At 36.6% G+C, this 21,250-nt stretch overlaps 1 protein-coding gene across 1 annotated transcript in view; it reads right to left on the reverse strand.

Moving 5' to 3' along the window:
• The window catches only part of BAZ2B (bromodomain adjacent to zinc finger domain, 2B), a 57,456-nt gene extending 39,740 nt beyond the window's left edge, over nt 1-17,716 (reverse strand). The window contains exons 1-8 of the mRNA XM_010012137.1: nt 17,485-17,716; nt 15,636-15,829; nt 12,307-12,513; nt 11,182-11,580; nt 8,323-8,932; nt 6,778-7,074; nt 4,576-4,636; nt 3,930-4,038 (exon numbers count right to left, since the gene is read on the reverse strand). Of these exons, the coding sequence (XP_010010439.1) occupies nt 3,930-4,038; nt 4,576-4,636; nt 6,778-7,074; nt 8,323-8,932; nt 11,182-11,580; nt 12,307-12,513; nt 15,636-15,829; nt 17,485-17,716 (2,109 nt within the window). The remainder of the gene's footprint in view (nt 1-3,929; nt 4,039-4,575; nt 4,637-6,777; nt 7,075-8,322; nt 8,933-11,181; nt 11,581-12,306; nt 12,514-15,635; nt 15,830-17,484) is intronic.
• Nucleotides 17,717-21,250: the final 3,534 nt, after the last annotated feature.

Genomic DNA, 21,250 nt, shown 5'->3' on the forward strand with positions numbered 1-21,250 from the left:
TTCAATTTCTCACCTTCAGACATCTACCATCTGTTGCAATACTGTGCTGTACTCGGGACACTTCCCAAAAAGGGGATCAGATAACTCACAGAAGCATAATCAAGCTCAAAGTCTGTTAACCAAACTAATGAACTAAACCACAGGCACTTTGCAAGGAGCAGATATCCTCGTTAATTTCAGTTTACATTTGTGACAAAAAGCTAACAATAAAGCTTTCTGAAGTGAACTACAGAAGCCAAAATAGGACAAATATTTTAAATTGCAGTTTCTAGAGTAGGAAGCAAATTAATAATTACTACATTACAAATGTGTATGACAGCTGATTTTACAGTTGGCTGTTCTGTATGGTATTTTTTTGCATCTGTAATAAACATTTGAGACTTCTAAATACTTATTCACAGAGTAAGTCATATAAGCAAAGAACAGTAAGCTTAAGAACTGGTTTAAAAGAGGTAGACTTCACACCTTATAAAGATGCACTGTATTTGTTCTGAGATAGCACCACAATCACATACTCTGAGAAAGACTAATGTACATAGGAGTTATTTCACACTAAGGAGATGCAAAAAAAGTACTTGAAGCACTTTCTTCCTTTCCTGTTCCTAAATTCAGTTGCCTTTCTAGGCAAGCATTCAGACTCATTGGGAAAAAACAAAACCAAGAAACACCCAAACAAAAAACAGATACATTATTTTCCCAGCTTAATGCAAAATCTTACTAGGAAAAAAAGTGCATGCCATGTTACCATGACTTAACGATTATGCCCAGTTAAATCCAGGTTAAAAATTTCTGTATTTTGCCATTACTGATATTTCATCTTCAACTAAAATGGATCCGAATGGAGCTGCATTAAAAGTCATGTCTTCTCTAACTACATAATGACCATGGAAAGGGAAGTGTTGAGAAAGCTGGGCTTGCTCAGCCTGGAGGAAGAAGGCTCAGGGGGATTTCACCAATGTGTATAAATACCTGGAGAGAGGGCGTAAAGAGGACAGAGTCAGGCTCTTTTCAGAGGTGCCCAGTAACCAGATGAGAGGCAACAGGCACAAACTGAAACACAGGAGGGTCCCTCTGAAAAATCAGGAAACACTTTTACCTGTGACAGTAATGAAGAACTGGAACAGGTGGCCCAGGGAAGCTGTGGAGTCTCCCACCTTAGAGATTTTCAACAGCTGTCTGGACATATTCACGGGTAACTGGCTTTAGGTGACCCTTCCTGAGCAGGGAGTTTGGACAACGTGACCTCCAGAGGTCCCTTCCAACCTCAACCATTCTGTGATGGATACTCTTGCTGTTGTACATTAATCAAAGCCAGCAAGATGCAATCCACACAGCTCTCTTCCACCTATTACTCGGTTCAGTATTCCTAATCATACTACTCAAATTCATAAGGACCTGTGTGCCCTCACCATCACCCCAAATTACATTCACACTAATCTTTTTAAACCACAGCAGTTTAAAGCCTCCAGGTTGGGTCACTGAATTTCCACATTTGCCAAACTTCAAACATTCCTCTAACCCTAATATTTCATGGCCCACTTCTGCCAGATATGCTTCTTTGTTAAAGCAGTTAATCACTGCTTTGAATAACCCATAATATTTGCTTGCTTTATTTAAGCATAAGCACTTTTTTACAGGCACTATCACAAGTGGGTAATCCATACATTTTGGCCTGCTATGGGTAATTCTTCAATATAACTGATTTAACCCTTAGATAGTTTTCTTCGCATCTTCTTCCATCTTTGAGCTTTGTGAAACTTACCCAGTCAATTTGGATTCATGCTGCATGTCCCAAAAGATGACAGAAATACATAACAAAGGGAACAGTAACCATGAAAAGCTATATGCAATAATTGAAATTACAAGAAAAACCGAAATAAAATTCCTGGAATTCACCTCCAGACATGCATGAAGATATGATTATCCCATATTGTTTTTAAGCTGGACAGTTCAAAAACTTTCAGTAACAAAGGATGCAAATTCTCTTCATGAAATATCAGTATCACATACTGTGTTACTAGGTGTGTATTATCAGCCTGAGTGTAGTTCAACTGTTCACATTATAATCTCCTTATTCAAAACTTCTTACATGTCATTTCAGCACATCTAAAACAGCTGCCTGCCTTCAGGCTCTTTTTATTTTCAAACAAACAAACAAAAACAACAACAAAACAAACAAAAAAACCCCAACTTTTCCGTTGTCTAACTAAGTCTCAATGGGACCTACCACAAACTTGACAAGTAGAAACTACAGTGAGTTGCACAGCAACTTAATATTCATATTGCCAACCCTGTGTACAGAAACCTACCCTCCCGATGCCTTCATTCTGAAGTTTGATAGTATCGAAGGGAAAAACCTGCAAATCAGCTCATGAATATAACTAGAGAAGGGGACAAGACTAATGAAGTAGTATGGACAACAGACACAGAACAGGGTAAAAAGACAGCAGAAACCCTGACATTACATTGTGCTCACAGTATAAGGAATTATTTTAATCAAGCCATTCAGGTACATAATGAAATTCAAAACTATGTGAATTTGTAACTGTTGTTTTATGAAGGCCAGACATGAAGAGGGTTTAGCAACGTTTTACTCCTGGTAAACCAGAAATCAGGAAACCCTATCTAGGAAATAGCTGCTTGCTATGAACCCAGCTGCTCACTATGAACTCAGCTTTCAAATTTATACTATGCAAATATTACATATTTCTACAGAGCATCACAAGGACATAAGGCTTAACTAGAGCCTGAATTCAAGCTTGCTGAGAAAGTGATGTCTGTCCACTTTCCTGTAGTGACACACTCAAGATATTTATATTTTAAATAAGCAAATATATTCACTGACAGAAGTCCAAAAACTTTTATGCACATCCTGAAGAAATGGCAACATGACTGAAACACAGAAACACAGTATGGCAAAAACCTCAGTACTCATTTCCTTAAAATTCTTATTTTATTTATCCTTGTGTGGTTTATCTACACAAAGTCTAACAGTTCTACCAATGTAAAAACATAGCTGGCATAACCCAGCATTACTTCCTCTGAAAATATCACGCTTCAGGAAGCTCAGATGACACTAGCAATAAATGAAACACTTGTATTTAAACATGTATTTTTATACATATATATACACACACATATACATATTATGCACATGAATACATGAAAAGAGTATGATTTGAGGCATAGACATAAATTACTATCAATATTAGGTTTATACAGTAAAGGAAGAAATTGTGTTTTAGTCAGAAATATCTGAACACTATGATAAAACATGTAGCTCAGAGTTCTTTCACCTCAGACAAATCCATGCTCAGAGCTGATCATAAGGCACGTCGAACTCCTGCCACCTCCTAGTAAAATCACTGAAAGGAGTGGTTTTCAACACTGCCCAGGATCAAGCTCTTGGCATCTCAATGCAACCACTAATAAGAAATACACACAATTTTTAGAAAGAATTAGCTAAAAAACAGGTAACGCTTCAGACCGTGGCAAAAATTACTTCACCTAAATTTAAGTTAATGTTCCTTGGATCAAAGACTTTACTTTTTAAAAAGTGGATACCTGAGGTCCATCTCTGGCTTCATAGAAGTCACCCACTCCTATTTTTGCACTGAAGCTGAAATTGTCCCTTGAGATATCCATTATTCCATTTCTGCTGAGATACTGAAAAAATCACATATTTTTCCACTTCAGCTTGTAAATAATTACAACCCAGCTTTGATGTACAGCTAACTGTGAGTGTAATGTTTTGCATATTCTATAAAAGGGATATGCATTTATAGGAGCCCAAATAAATAACAAACTGAGATACATTACACCTCTCATCACAGGATATTTTCAAATATTGGAGGGGAAAAAAAAGCATTTTTTTAATAGCAAGCATGCTTAGTAGCATTAGAACACAGAAGTCAAAAAAAGGAATGTACCTTTACTACTTCTGGATACTGTCTCAGCTTCTTTCCACAAGGTGCAAAATACGCTACTTCTCCTTGAAGACGACCACCGAAGTTTCTTATTCGGGTTTCTCTTTGCCAGCTACATTAATATGAAATAGTTGCATACAACAATATATTTTATTTTTTTTTAAATCAAGTAATGTCAATTAAAGATTTTTACAAAGAAAGGAAAACGGCACATATCTAAAATGTGTCAAGAGTATCATACATCAAATAAACAAAACCAGAAGTTGTTATTATGTAGTTTGTCCAAGCTAACTATATATGGGTTTATTTATATCAAGCTACTTACACATTACTACATTTTAAATGGCTTAGTGCTACATTTCTGGGAGTTATTTGGAGTCTATACTGGTTCAGATCTAATCAACAGGATTAATTTCCAGTGGCAAAACTGCTAAGAGACAGATCATGTTTTCAAAAGAGCAAATTTGATGCACAAAAATTAACACATGGAATATGTTTACACTTTTAAAAAATCCGGTCACTGTGAGCTGGAAATCTAAATTACTGAAACCCTTCCCTTATTATTCAGCTTCAACTGTCATTTCTTTACCACCTGACTTCTGAAGGTATTACCTCCTTTAAAGGAATATCAAGTACATACATGACCTACCCGTATTCGAGAGGAACACGCAGCTCCCGTTCATCTGCCACTCTTCGTCTTTTTGAAATACCTAAAACAGAATTTCTTATTAACACCTAAGAGAATTTACAAAATGAAAATAACATGTACTAAAATATCCTTTTCATCCTTATATCCCCAACCCAAAAGATAAATCAGTTTTTCATTCTAGCCACTACATACCTCAAGTACCAAGAAAATTAATGTAACTATCCTCTTTTTGAAATACATTCTCCTCTAAGTTTCTTTTAACCTCTTCTTCTAAAATTGTAAACAAAAGTATCTCCTAATTATGCCCTACTGAACCGCAAGCCCTGTTTGGCACTCTAGATATTGCTAAACTACTAGAGTCTCTTTACATATTGCCAAAATAATTCCTTGCACATCTGGTTTTCTTTACCAGATTGTATTAAATATGAGTTACTTTAAAATCCATATATTACAATAGGCTCAGCCTTCAAAGAGCACTGTGCATTGATTGCAGTCAACTGCCAATGCAGGAAGTTTTCAGGATTCCAGCTTTTCAAACAGATGTGTTTGGTGCTAGTCAGAAGACTGAATCAATAATATAATAGAGACAAATGCCAAATATAGGATTTTACCCAAATGTGGGTAAAATGTGGGAGTGCCAAAGGCTGGTGATTTTCTCAGGCCTCCAAGAACTGCAGGGCAGGAACTATGAACACAAACTTTTTTGGAAGATGCCCTTCTCAGAAAGGTAGTTTGGCCCTTGTGTAGTTTCTTTTCCCTGTGGAAGTGGACATGAGTATCATCAGACTGAATACTTGAAACTAGCTCCAACCTCCTACAGCAAGAGAGGTGTCCTATGGTGCAATGACACAGGTTTCCGACTGAGATGCCTGGTGATCTGGAAGCAACTGTTAATAATCCTCTACACACAGCACAGAAACTGCTCATGCTTGGATGCCAAACTTGGACACATCTGCAGTCTTAAACTAACTTCTACTTCTAATAGTCACAGCGGAGGGAGGGAAACTGCATGTCCAAATACAATGGAGATGGGTGGGAGGGGAGGGAAGCTGTCTAGTGATAAACAGATACAGAGAAGAGACACAAGACCTCTTCAGTGACTGCCCAGCTTTAGGCAAAATGGATACAAAACTATTTTAATTGTATTATGGTGATTCTTATTGGGAGGAAATACTACACCTAAAACAAGGACACAAAGTGAATTTATTCTATCTCCCACCTCCATCAACAGGCAAAAATCTACCAGCCTTTTCAAGGCATCATAAATCAACACAGACTCCTGAGCAAAAAATTAACTTTCTACTTCAACAATTTGGATTACAATCTACTTACTTGTATGTAAATATCAAGGTTCTAAATCAAAGTAATAAATATATAACTTAATTTGTTACCATGCAAATTGAGAAGTGTCATTTCAAAAATGCATTCTTTTCTGTAGCAGTAGTGATTACTAAATCTTACAAACTAGTAACCAAATGAAGGATTATAAACACTATATAACATCAGGCAAATGTTAAATGTATTTTTCATGAACCTTTTAAAAATAATTCCTTGTGTGTAATCCATAAATTCTACCAAGATTTTTGAAAGAATAATGAATAAAGTTATATTTTAACTAAATACAGTTATTATATTTGTCAACGAAGGGGCAGAAACAAAAGATTCAGAATGCAAACTATAATGCATAGAAATTAAAAATAAATAACTAGTTTACAATAAAATGGTAAATAACAAAGACTAAATAACAAGGAGTTTTAATGTAATAAGTATCAATTCTGGCTATTTCATGCTACCTTCTCTCAAATAATTACATGAGCTAAAATGTCCTGGACTAAGTGTAATGTTCAAGTCTTGAGAACTTGCAGTTCTGCTGACTGATTTTAATGTCTCTTGCAAAAACCCATGAAAAGATCACTGAACAGCCCAGGCTGGAAGGGACCTAAAAGAAGATCATCCAGTCCAACCTTTCCTGGGGAAAGGGAGCCTAGATAATCTTATCTAGCACCCCGTCCAACTCCATCTTGAAAACCTCCAGTGATGGGGACTCTACCAGATTCCTGGGGAGTTTGTCCCAGTGAATGCTTGTTCTTACTGTAAAAGATGTTCTTCTAATGTCAATCACTAATACCAGTGTCTGAACTACTTTTACAACACACGCCACTTAGATGTTACACTATACTATAACAAAAAACGTTCAGATACCACAGTGTGTACTTGGTGTAAGAGTAGATGGTGCTGTCCCAAGAAAAACTGCAGGCTGGGACTCAGGACATAAGGCAGCTGGTGCAGAGCTTGGGGTCTTTGCTACTTGGAGATTAAGCGGGGTAGAATGAGCTGCAAGACCAATGGAAGAGCTCTTCACAGAGGATGAAGTTTTATTCAGTTTCAGTGGAGTTTTTTCTCCCTCAGTGTCTGTATCCGATTCATCTTGATCTTTATCATCCTCATCATCTTCATCCTCAGACCCTTCTGTATCTGACTCAGAATTACTGTCAGACTCTGTTTAAAAAAAAAAGTGTGGCAAAAGGCACATTATGACTTGATAACTAACGGCAAATGCATTTAAGTTCGAATGCTTGCAAAGTTGTTTGTCTTTACTAAATAAGAAGCTTCCCTGACTAAAATTCTTTATTAATAACTTCTCTTGAGTATAAACAGAAGGTTATAATTAACTAACTAAACTTTAAAATTACTACAAATATGACAGCATAAAGTAATCCTGCATGATAATGCACTGTTGTTTCGGATGGAGTTTTTTCTCCATGAGGAGATGAGAGACAGACACTGCAGCATTTTAAGAGATTGTTTACCCTAGAATGACCTACAGCCAAGACATCCCCTGTGAGCCAGGAAGGGCACTTCACAGGATGTGAAATCTAGCATGAAGAGGAAGCAAACAATGGAACTGGGTACAGGCTGAAAGGTGTCAGAATTGGAAGTATGGCAATCTGGGCAACATAAGAGTTAGAGAATAAGGGGTAAAGAGGATAAGGAACTGAAGATAGACTACAGCTGAGGAAAAAAGAGGATTAGTATAGGGTGTGCAGATGACAGGGGGGAAAGAGAATGATGAAGGTAGAGCTGGATCCAAAGGATATCAGCACACAGAAGAGGAGAAAGGAGTGACTGGGCATACAATTGACTCTTTAAAGCAGGCCTTGCCTTTCTGAAAAGCTTAACAGCCCTTAAAATAGTAGTGTGAATGCCAGCTATGAACACTGCAGCCCTTAAAACTGTCCTGGTACTTTTTTCTCATCTTGCTCATTGACTACTGTGCTCCTGAATGAAGCCTAGAAACATGCTGTTCTTGCCACTTGACAGTTTGAAGGCCTTTACTTACTTAGTCCCTCTCTGGCTGCAGAAGCATGCTTTGCAGATGGGTTCTGCCTGACAGAATAATTAAACATGAACCAGCCTATTATCTCATCCTCCTCCCAGGCACCTTGCCACATAAGCAGTATACAAGCTGCAGGCTGGGTAATTGATCCGGAAGGCAGGTCTCTTGACAGCCTTTCCAGAAGTCTGTGGAGCCACCTTACCAGGACAGCTGAAAGTAAACATGATTTTGGATATGACAAAATGGAGGAGTGGGAGACATGTGCTACTTTCCATGATATCTGCAGGACACTCTGTGGGCCATGATGCCCCAAAATTTCCTACCCCTATTACAAAATATGGTGGGAAATGCATGTTTTCAACACTCAAAAAATAAAGTTTCTGCTTTTCCTATTAAAAAGGTTAAACCACCTGATTGGCTATCATCAGAATCATCATCTTCATCGTCCTCATCTTCATCTTCATCATCGTCGTCATCATCATTTGAGTCGTCAGAGTCCTTACTGCTGGGGGCATCTGAGTCTACCCCTCTGAACTGCTCCACCACCAGTTTTGCAGAGTGAAGGCGGTGTTGTGTTTTTACTGCATTTACTGCATTATTGCTGACTGTTTTATCCTTTCCTGAACCAGGTAACACAGGAGAGGTAGAGGGCACAACAGGTGTCCGGTTACAAGTTGTCTTTCTCCCACAAGCACTCAAGTTTACTGGCAGAGAAAAGGGGGCACTACTAGAAATGGCTACACTTTCATTGATCTTGGTCTGGGATTTCAGTTTCGTAGTAAGTGCAAGAGGAACCTCCTGGATGACGCTCTGAATAACTCCATTGGGTTGGTGATTACCTAAAAGTGCATTTGTCAGGAATGGATTAGAATGGTTGTTTTCCAGGGATGTGAGTTTTTGATGAGCTGGTGAACTAGATGTTGGTTTGGGGCTTGACAAAGCTGCAATAACCTTCTTCAGGTTCTTAGACGATTCCTGTTTCTTTAGCTGTGCTGCTGGGAATGTCTGTTTATATTGTTCCTAAAGAAAGGAGAAGACAAAGGAATAAAATGTGGTGGGTGGGGATTATTTTGTTGCTTGGGGTTTTTTCTTGCATTCAGGCAGGTGAACTCTATGAGTCTTAAACATCTGCTAAGCTATTTTTAGTAGATCAAAAGTAGGTGCTAGCTACAACAGAGGAGTTGATCGACTACAACTTATGCAAATCTTGTGATTTTCACTATAAATCAAGTAGCAAAATACAAACTGAACCCAAGATGAAGCTGCCCTAAATTACGTAGGAAAGCTTTTTCACTTGCTACATTGCTCTAGACTGATATTCCTAAAGATATTAAACATCCTGAAAAAATAAATTTTTAAAAAGACTACACATGGCCTGATATATGAAAAAACATCCTTTTACTCATTTCCACATATAAAAATCTCATTAATGAATGTAAAACTAGCTTTAGTAATTCCTTCATACAATACAGTAATGGCTACAATACCCACAGAAAACCAAGAGAAGGCTCTTGGCATAGAAAAATTCTATCAAAAAAACATGGGGAAAAGGCATTACTCAGAAGTACTGTGATATGCTAGATTTTTTTAACTCTGAAAAAGTAGTACTTAAAAGTTCTTCTAGTAAAACTTATTCAAGTAGTGGCTCAGAAATTCATGTAAAGCTTACACCATTTTTAGTTTCAAGACTCTTGCAAGGAAAAAGAAAATACATCATCTTTGATGGAAAAAAGAATCAAATGGATAAAGACAGTGAATTTAAAATCAATACTTAAATATTAAGGCAAATACAATACACTCTTCAAATTACTAGTATTTAAAACTGAATACGGAATTATAAAACTTTTAAAATAAATATTTACACAGTACATGTCTCCAGTAAAAGTTTTAAAGAAATCAAACCACTAAACGGTTGATGTATCATTAGCTAGAGACTTGCAGCCTAAATGTGACAGCAGAAGCCTCTTCCAACGGGTGAACATGTATGTTTTCATAATTATAAAATTTATTTAACCGTTCCAGGTAAATTACTAGGTTAGTTGAATTTTACAAAGTAACTGTGAGCCGAAAGGAAAAATCGTATTTCTCTTCTAGTCTAGGAATAAAAACCTATGTGATACAAATATTTTTCAGTCCTCACTGAGGACTTTGAGTTAGCTGTGAATCAGAGTCCAATTTTCTCTTCACCAGTACTACTTAATTTGAAGCAAATTTTGTTTTCATAATGAACCTTACATTGATAAATTTACATATATATACATATATAAAAAGAACCCAACATTTCTAAAACATCAGATTTTTATTCTCTTCTAATCCCCATTCAAATCTAACTGAACAGAAATTACAAACTTGTGACCATAATTACCATTGACAAAAGAAACTGAGAATCTACAAGGAATTTTTGTACGGTACGGAATTGTTAAGACAGACACATGTAAACATATTGTAGACTCGGGACTAGTAAAAAGGAAGATCAACTTTATTGCTGTGGTCATACTGAGTTTTAATAGCTCAATGCATGAATATCTTTTTGTCTTTAAAGAGCAAACAAACCCAAGATTAAGTTGAAGATTTTTTAAAAAAGGCTTTCAGCTACTTTATTTAAAATAGTGATTAAAATAGGCAATTTTAATTACTTTGACTTACAATTATCCAACTTGAAACAAAGAGAAGCCATGCTTACGTACTAGATATGGAGAGTATCAGATTAGCATTCTGACTGAAACTAAAAGCAAAGGAAAAATATCCCAATTTGCCCATGAGTTCTTTTCTTATTTTGATACTGATTTTAGCTGCTTTTTTTCCTTAAGAGATAGATGCATGAGAAAATACTTTGTTTTCTTTGTACCCATTACTCTCACCAGTACACCGATCGCTTTCAGCAGAGCTGTACAGTTCCACTATGTGATGAGCATGAAACTCAGTTTGACATTATATGACATCAAGTTGCATATAAAATTACGTCATGTATACATCAGGGTATGCATACATGCACATGCATCACCAAGATGACTTTTCTCTCAGATAAAATTATGGAACAGTTCGAGACACTAAAGCATATATGCTGCTCTTTAAAACAAACTACCACACAATTTCATTTACATCATTCAGAAATCCCTATCAACTCTACAACAAAAGGTATGAAAATAAACATACATAAAATTTTAAAACGTTATGTTTAAAAGAGCCTGACAGGACAATATTGCATCTTGTTAGGTAGGCAAGGCAGGTTGCAAACAATCAAAAAAGCCCAGTGATTTTTCACTCACCCGTTTTGATCTTACATCGCTGGTCAAAGAAATAGATTCTTCAGAGGTATTTTTATTCCCTGCTTTGAGTAGATCAGGGGAAGGAACTATGAGTTTTAAATAGGTTTCCTTTTTGGCTTGATGTACCAGAGACAAAGGTTTCACATTGGGAACCAATCCCGTTGACTGTATTACACTTGTGTGTTTGTTCACAGATTCCTCCTTTGCCTGAGAGCTTTGGAAAATAAACGGAAGCTGCTGTGACAAAACCTGAGGCTGCTTCTGCTGGGACTGGAATGATGAGTGAGTCTGGGAATCAGACACAAGAGGTATCTGCTGGTGTGTTCTTTTTTCTTGGGACTTTTCATGCGTTTTTTGTCCATCAGTTTTCGTATCTGTTAGACCACTATGCATTAGCACCTGCAAAATATGTATTTTTGACTGTTCACATTAGATCAGTTAAAGATCCTTTAAAAAAAAAAAAAAAAAAAAAAAAGTACATCATCAGTCCCCATGGAACAATTATCCTATTCTTGGCAGAGGATGAACAATAATAATTGTAAAAACAATCTTGTCATATATTTATTATTTTGGGGGGGGGGGGGTTGCCCCAGATAGTTTCAGCATGTCAAGACAATGCTTAATTGGAAGGAAACTAAATATAACAAAACTAAACCATGGATGGTTTTCTATGTATTTTTGACTGTAAACCTAACAGGATACCCAAGATTACAATCTTGTTCTATTGGCAACTAGGGAAAGTAACCACTCTCCGAGGAAAAAAGCAACTGCCAAATCAATATCCATAGGAAGTTATATTTCCAATACACTACACCAACCCACAGCACTTTAGAACAAAATGAACAGTCTACCAACAGTTAAACTCCTAGCCCATACAGAACAACAAAACACACGCATGCACAGAAAAGAAGAAAAAAAAAAAGGAAGAAAAAAAAAAAAGAAAGAAAAACACAAGCCACCAAAACCATCAACAAAGAGAAAACCCTGAAGCAAAACCAGAAAGAGTTCTTATCATTCATTAATGTGTAGTTAAACAATGGCTCACTGGTACAAACATGAACACGTCAATGTTTCATTAACAGCTTTCAGTGACAAGACTGTGAACAGCAGAGCATAGTGTTATACCTTGTTCTTGTTTTTGTGATGTGCTTCGTTTTCAGAATCTGATTCATCATCTTCGCTCTCTTCAGCACTCTGGTCCTCCTCCTCTTCTTCATCTTCCTCTAAATCATCAGAGTCACTACTACTTATGCCTTCACTTGAGGTATCTGAAGAGGAGCCTGAATCACTGTCGCTATTACTAGAGCTTTCCACTGCTTTTTTTCTGGGCTTCTACCAGGAAAAAGAATGCTCTATTAACAGTTTAGCTCTTATCTGTTATATCATCTTATTATTATGCATAATCTTTAAAACAAAAAGCAGTGAGACTTTGGAGTAAAGTGATCTGCAACCCTTGAACGCAAGCAACTGTATCTGCAGAAGAGTGAACAGAAAGAAGTGCTTCACAAGATTATGAAAATTAAAAACTGGTCACAAGCTTCTGCTATTTTTCTAGGCATCACTACCTTTCAAAGCAACAGAACAAATTTAGGCCTAGAAAACCGGCCTGGAATTCAGGTCTCGCAAAGTACACAGAATGCACTGCTTCCAAACAATTTAAACCCAAAAGCTTTATTGCAAACCAATACAAAAAGGACAACACAAATTAGATTATTGTAGAAAAAGAAGAAAGGTGTAAAAAAAACCACAGGAATTCCAAAACACTGACATTGCAAGACCAGATTTTGAGGTGCAACAGATGAGGAAAGTCAGCTTTTTGGTGAGCTAACTAAAAGAAACGTATTTTACAAATATATCTGAAAGAGGCACATGGGGACTCCAGTGTTATGATGTGCTACGTGGGAGAGACATGAAAATATGTATTGCTGTATTAAAGTATATTTAATCATTAAGGAGAGTTTGCAGAACGAAGTTGGAAGGTAGAGACACATGTGAAACAAAATTACAGATGTCAGGCAGCAGCAGCAAAGTCTTATGCAGCATCTAAAAAGGGCATGTGAAGTCACTAAGGGAACTGTAAGGTTAAAATTGTCAAAAGGAAGATAGGTGTAGAACAACAGTAGGTGACTGGAGGGCAAAAAAGTTGCAGCAGTTCTAAATAACAATGCAAACAGCAGCAACAGAGAAACAGTTCTTTATATATACAGGCTTTCTTAACAAAACTTTCCATAAAAGTTTACTTTTCAAATTCTCTTCCCATCCCACTGGAGGTGCATGCGAGCTGCTACCTTGGGTTAAACCACAACAACGAGTTTCCATTTACTTTATGAAATAGCTACAAAACATGGAATGTGTAGGTGGACTAAGTCTCATCTATTTATCAATTGGCTGGTATCTGTATCTTTTTTTTTTTTAACTACGTTCTCTTTATTCTGCTGTAATGAACACAGTAAATTTCATATCATCATAGCTTATGCATATGTCACATGCATTGCTTCAATGTTGGGAAACCATAACAATTTAGTTTTTATTGGGATTTATTGTTTCACTGCTCAATTCAGAAAGGTGTCAGCTGATAGTTCACATGAAGGACAACAATCTGAATGAATGCAGACGCTTAAAAAATAACCAATCTAAATTACTGTGCCAGTCTATGGCATGTCTTACATGTTTCATTGCTGATCTCCTTTACATCATTTTTAAGTATCTTCCAGTCTAATATTTGGCACAGATGCAGAATATTTCTTCATGAAGGTTGAGAGCATAAAACGAAATACAAGACCATGATCTGAAGCAGTGAAATCAACAAAGCCTCCTGGAATCACATCTCTAGGATTCTATTCTAGTTTTTCCCCTTCATGGTTCTCTATTTATCTCTGTATGTGGAAAAGGAAACACCCAAAACACTAGAGTAAATCTAAAATCCAAAATACCCTGTTTATTCACAATGCTGATGAGATACGTATTTCTAACATGAGCTTCTTAAGAGATGCATGGAACGGTCTGGAAAAAGTAGAGTATGCCAAATATGCTTATTAAGTGCTAGTGCTTATTTCCACTCATCAACACTTAAAAACTTTTGCTGTCCATCTACCTTTACAAAATGTATTAGATGATGTATCTTAAAAATCTATTTTTCCATACTGCAAACAAGAATATAAGAGATTTACAATACCAAGAAAGCAGTCAGGAACATTCTTGTAAGAAAAGGAGGCGGCAAGTGCCAAGCAACATCTGACTTGTAAGTCTCATTCACAAAGAACTACTTCAAGTCAGAAGAAGGACAGCTAATTTTGACATGAAATTTAGTATAACTTGTAAGCAATCAAATCATTCAAAACAAATCAGGTACTTAACTACACTATGAAACACAACCGCTTCCCAGGTACTTCATAAACAAATACAATCTTTTGACACAGATAAAACCAAAAGAAAGAAAAGTTGGATTAGTAGGATTCTACAAGCAGGGATGGCAAATTAGTAGCTTAGAGAAAAGGTAATAACAGGGAAAATTTAAACTCATGCATTCAGTGAATTTAAAAGGAGTAATCTTCATGGAGAAGTTTCTATCAAATCCAGCATAAAAGGTAAAGCAGCCAGGGGGAAGGGAAGGAAGTAAACTGCATAGAGAAGAAATAATTCAGACTAAACGAAATAATGTAAGACAGAAGGAGAAAAAGATGACCAAGGAAAAATCTCTCTATAAAGACATCTAGAACAACAAAAAATACTTGAAATTCTAAAAGCTTGCTGACACACAATAGTCAAAACAAGGAAAAGTACAGACCAAAAAGTAGGTGCTGTTTTACTTCATGTGAAATAGATTTTTGATGAAATATGTAAGACCAAGCATATATTTACAGAGTACTCAAAAAATATATTATTTAGAAAGAGATAATAAAAGACTCTTCAAGAAACACACTCAAGAAAAGAATACTAAGTTGCATTAAACAAGCAAATTTCACTTTGACTAGTTCCTTTACTGGCAGCAATATAGTTATAAAAGTTGAAGAAAGAGTGAGTTCAATTAACATAAATTTTAAGTTTTATTTTGGTTCACTGAATTTAGCAAATTTGCTGGAGAGTTATGCTAATTGAAAATGTCCATAGTTCAGAAAGCAATAATATAGACTGAGTAAAAGGATCAAAAGACCTCAATGACCCAACGGGACAGTCAAGAAATAAAAGTATTTTAGCCTAGATGGCTGCCAGTAGGGAAGTGACTCCCTCAGCTTCTATTCTGACAGTAATCAATATCCCAGTATCCCATTTCCTGTTTTGACAAAGTACTTTTGTATAGCAGTTCTTCAGGAGTGCTTGGGTCAACATACATTGGAACATTTGGTACTGAAAGAGAACACTTAAAAATGATGCTGCTGTGTGCAAAGGCAGAACACTTACCATGCCAATTTTTTGTCCAAAACTTAATTTCCCCCCCTCCCCCGTATATTTACCTTATCTTTGATTTTATCAGCCCTGGTGTCCAAAAGCTGAACTTTGCTTTGCTCCTGGTTGTATTTGCGGCCTCCCGCTCCTGAGGTTATAGCTTTCACTTGTCCTGCAGATGTTACAATGCTAGTGGATAGGACAGATGTGCTGATACCAGATACTGCAGTGGTACTGTTCCCATTCAGTGATCCATTTATACCTTATGATGACAGATTTAGAAAGTGACACTTAAAAAAAGCTGAAGTAGCAGATACTTTGAGATGTTGCAGTCACAGTAATCTAGCTTCCATAAACACATTAGGAAGATATTAGACTATTTACAGGTTACTTCCTACATAAATTAAAAATTTGCCATCCAAGAGTCACTCTGATGTGCTCATGGAGTTTTTTAATTAAAGCATACAGAGCTCCCATGATTTAAATGACAAACACATTTAAGGCTGTAAGGAGAAACAGAACAAACAAATAAATAAACAAAACAAAGTCGAAAGAAAAAAAGATTAAAAAAAAAAATCTGAAGTTGTCTATTTTTAAGTCTAAACTATCCCTGAGTTCTGTCAGGGGCCAAAAAATAAGATTTTGAAGGAAGAGGACACAAAAATATACATTCCAGTAAATATCTCACCGAATAATTTGTTTGAAATTTTGAAGTATTAATAAGCTCCAGGGAAAACCACATGAAGCCCAAGATACGAGTTTCGCAACATGTAAAATGAGGCAGGGGGGCAGGAGAAGTTGTGGGAATGCTATCTGAAATAACATCCCTGTTCAAGCTTGCCTACTTAACTGTTACGACAACTGTTGTTTTCTAAGAAAATACCCCTAACCACAAAAGCTTGATAATAGTCCTGCAATCCCAGGACTATTATCAGATTGATTCTGAAACACACATCAGGTCCTAAACCATACAAAAACTGTATTTAAAAAAAAAAAAAAAAAAAAAAAAAGCAAGCATCATAGAAAAAAGAACAGAATATCCCAAGTTGGAAGGGATCCACAAGGATCATTAAGCCCAACTCCTGACTTCACAGTGCACAGGACAACTTAGAAGTTGAACCACAGCTCTCAGAGCACTGTTCAAACAGCTCTGGAACACAGAGACTTGGGGCCACGACCACTTCCCTGGCAAGCTTGCTCACCCTCTCAGTGAACACCATCCTTCCAATATCCAACATGAACCCCTCCAATGCAGCTTTACGCCACCCCCCTATGTCCTGTCACAGGACCCCAGAGAGAAGAGACTAGCACCCCCCCACAGCCCCTTCATCAGGAAACCAGACGGTAACAAGGTCACCCCTCAGCCTCCTCTAAGCTGAACAAACCTAGTACCAAACAAATGTATCTTACAACTTCAAAACGGGTGCAATACCACCACATAAAATACAGTATGAAAAGCAGGAAAATTCTTCTAATGTAATTGGGCTGTTTTCACTGAGGTCCTGTAGCTGTAGCCATCCCTCCCTCCATGCCTCCCAAAAACAACTACCTGATGCCTGCTTTTTACATGCAGAGGAACAGCATTCACTAGAGAAGTACACTGCCTCCTAAATCAAACCACAAACTTTAAAAGAAAATTTTTCCCTACTACCTGGTCCCAGACTATGGAAGAAAAACAAAAAAAAAAAAAGGGGGGGGGGGGGGGGGAAGTGGAGGGAAGGGTGGTTGGTATTAGTAGAAAGAGCATTTCTATGACCTTTATTGAAAGCCCGTAACTGTATGGCTCATGATTAGGTAACAGAATCTATTTTTATAGAACTGTTTAGGAATGGGAAGAATGAAAACTCAAATTCCACATCTTTCTGCCTGTGCAGGAGAGTTCAATGCAATTATTCCCTCTACAGTTTTAGCCATTACCTTTTTCTGTACTGCTCCGACTATTTTTTCCTGTAGCTCTTGAGTGGAATGAAGCAGAATCATGATTCTGTGCAGGAGGTGCAAACAGTGGTGGAATTCCCAAGAGTGGTGGGAAAAAAGCTGCCGCGGGACGAGAGTGCGTGTCCGCTGTTCGCCACCATTCTGCACCGCAAAGGAAATAAAAACAAACACCAGTTGTTCTAATAATGTATTTAAATATTTCTGTAAGCATGTCGCTGTGCAGAATCTAGAGCAGATTCACTAAAGCTGGGAGTCAGAAGAAAACATAACACTCAGGAACTTCTTAAGTGACATGAATTTCCTGCAATTCTTGTCTTAAGCCATTAAAGCCATTCTGGTGCAGATTTCAATGCAGTTTTACTTTAAACATATTCTGAAAATAAATACTTCATAGAAAGCTATGTGACACTGATCACCCAAAAATAAAGCTGCCTGTCTTTAAATGGGATCAATATTCACAGGTCACTCTTGAACATCACTACCTCAGCAGTCTTTCTGCATCAGAGCTATGAAAAGCACAACAGGTTGAAGTCACCTCTGCAATCCCGGTCTTGGAATATTCCAAGGCCTCCACCACAAATACCCATCTGAAACAGTTCCCCAAGAAATGGCGTATTTAATAGCAGATTTTCCAGCTACAATAAAGTAACTCTATACCAACTCTAAGAGGTTTCTACCCTGGACTGGGAAAAAAGCAGACTCTATTTTTCTGTAACATCCCTATTAAAATGGTTGCTTCACAAGAAACAACGCTACTCTGTGCTGCTTGTTGCATAAATTCAAGTGGTTTAGCAAGAAATAAAGATTTATTTTTTAAAAAACAATCTAATATTCTTTTTGGTTCTGTTGCTATTTTAAACTTACACTTTAAATGGTAATTTATTTCCTTTTTCCAGGAAAATGAACTCAAATGAGTCAATGCCATCCTGCAACTTTCAACATTCTTGATTATAGCAGAAACTACTTAGAATATTTATGCAACCCTTATGCAATCCTTTTCTGCAAATTCTTGAAACTCTGCAAGACCAAATTGTTTTGGGTTTTTTGTTTTGTTTTTAATAAGGCACTGCTAAGCCTGAGCAGCCATGTAAGAGGCAAAAACGCAATGCACTGCTCTTGTCATAGGTTTCTGTGCTTAAACAAAAGCCCAGAAACAGTGTGCATATTTGCACAGAGGAATTCCTTACAAGTGTCTGGGTTGCCTTTCATATCTGTTGCAACAACAGATACATCATTTCGTAACGCATTTATTAGTCAAGAACTGAAAAAAACCCACAAAGCATTATTAAAGAACCTTTCAAATCCCTCTGATGGGAAAGAAACTTTAGAAAGAAGATCTTATGTTAGTTACACATGTGAGAAAGAAAAATGTGTGTCTTTGAAAAAAGATGAGCAATACTGTCTCAGGAAAGAAAAATCTCTTCCAAACTTCTCTTAAAACTAACTCTCGCCGCCACCACCAAAACAGAAATGTTATCACAAGAAGCAGAAAAATCAGAAACATGACATATAAATGGCCTTATGACGAGGGTTAGAAACATAAAACCTAAATCTAACAAGCAAGTGCACATAAAATAATTCAACTCATGCAAGAGATGGTTATCTCTTGGCCAGGTCCTATACTGGCCACACAAATCTGTGAAGGTGTTAAAAGGGTAGCAATGGTAAGAGGTTTGGTACAGTCGACTCATACAAAAAAGCTGTTAAGACACAGTGCTTTATGCTTAAAATATCAGATTTGTGCATACGCTTTCCAGTCTTATAATGAAAACTTCATTATGCAACACCAAACACTAGAAAGACACCGGAAGGTGAAATCTACACAAGTAAAAGGAGGGACTATGTGATAAGCAAGTCTTTTCTGACTTCGGTGATTGACTGCTTTTCTTCTGCTTGAAAATTATTTCTTTGGGGCTTAAGTACAATTATGATTTATTTTTTTAATTTTTTAAACCAGGTTTCCATAATATCCCTGTGAACAGCTGAGAGCAAAACCTGTGGTTTGGCTCACTGGCATGCTTCACTTCTTAAAAAAAAAATTAATAATCTAGTTTTGTACATTTCACAGATAACTGTGCTGTACATACAGAACTTCTGCCACTTTACACACATAAATTACCAGTACAATTAAAGGAATTAAACCATATAGGTGAACAGGATTTAGCCTACTGCATTTTTAGACATTTTTTCCATATTGCTATGAAATACATTAAATAGTTAAGGAAAGCAAAAAAAACCTACCCACGTAATTCAGACTCTCAATGAATACATAAATAAAATTTGAACAATGCTAATAAATTTTAGCCTGCCATTGTCAACAGACACTGAAACTGTAGTAAGAACATACATCACAGTGCTTTTAAAATGTTATAAATTAAAGACTCTAATTGCTAAAAAGATACAAAATATGACTAGAACACCAGTGATGAAAAAAGAAGACTGGATACGCCAGAACAACAATTCCAAAACTTTCAGCATGGTATGATGAGCAGCCTGTAACTTATCTACAAAAACTTCACATTATCTTCAATTTGGAACTTGAGCATATATTGCTATATCTAGTAGTTTTGCACACATTCTGAGTGGTCCCACAAATTTACAGAATTGTTGCCTTGAAATATACTAGCCAAGAAATGTAAAAACAATGGTCACTGGACAATATATAAAATAGTACGCACGCAGACAAATTGCAACCACATTAACAACAAAGGGCTTAAGTAAGATTACAACTACTACATACAACCAGACTGTCTAAGATAACTTCTGAGCTACTTATTAGATTATCATGATCTATGGAAAATACCACCCTTCAATGAGACAGAAGAACCAAATTAAGATTATTAATTTCCCCCCCAAGCCTACACTTATTTAACCAGGTATATGAAAATAAAAAGCCGCCTTCACAGATATGAGTGACCCAGTTTTAGTAGAAACTTTAAAGAGCATCAAGGAAGGTCAAAAAATTGTCTAAGGTCAGGTGCAGAGTTCTTGCGTTCCTTCTTCAGCAAAAATAAAATTTTTTCAATGCACAGAAGTTTCTCCTGCAAAACGGAATAAACTCAATGGAAGCTATGATAAATAACTGCCATCCCTTATAGCAAAGCTTAAAACGAGTACCTGTTAACTCTGCTGTGCATCTAACAAGTGTTAGATGGCTGTTACAACTGAATCAATCTTTTCATACAATTAAAAAAATTACTGAATGTGAACATTACAAATGAATCAGTGTTCACTGCTTTTTAGAGTATTTTATCCCTCCTTATGTCACCTCTACACGCTTTTCTTTCAGATGCTTTTGCCATTTGCAGGTGTATCTGCTTTTACTCCTCTGGCATTAATAACTAATGATTATTAATAACTAATTATTAGTAGAAATAGTAACAATAAGCCAAAGCTGCCTAATTTTTATCAAACAAAATTTTTAAAATACCTAGAAATCTCTTTGCAATATTTGGTGTGGGATTTTACCACTATCTAATCTGACACTCCTAAACTCTACTGGTGGTGGAATCCCACTGTCCTAAATTATACCAGGAGGGTACTGGGGCAATACGATGGACATGCAGGGCCTGACCAGCCCAGAAAAGGAGAGGTCGCTTCAAGAGACTCTCACTTCTTGGCAGGTATATCTTTTCTTCAAACTACAGAAAAAATTAATTAAGAAGCATTTTGACTTAACTGCATATTTTGGAGAATGCATTACAGTATTTATTCTCATAGAATCATAGGATCATAGAATAGTTAG

The sequence above is a fragment of the Nestor notabilis genome, unplaced genomic scaffold, assembly GCF_000696875.1.
Source record: "Nestor notabilis isolate BGI_N333 unplaced genomic scaffold, ASM69687v1 scaffold12793, whole genome shotgun sequence".
Classification (NCBI taxonomy): Eukaryota; Metazoa; Chordata; class Aves; order Psittaciformes; family Psittacidae; genus Nestor; species Nestor notabilis.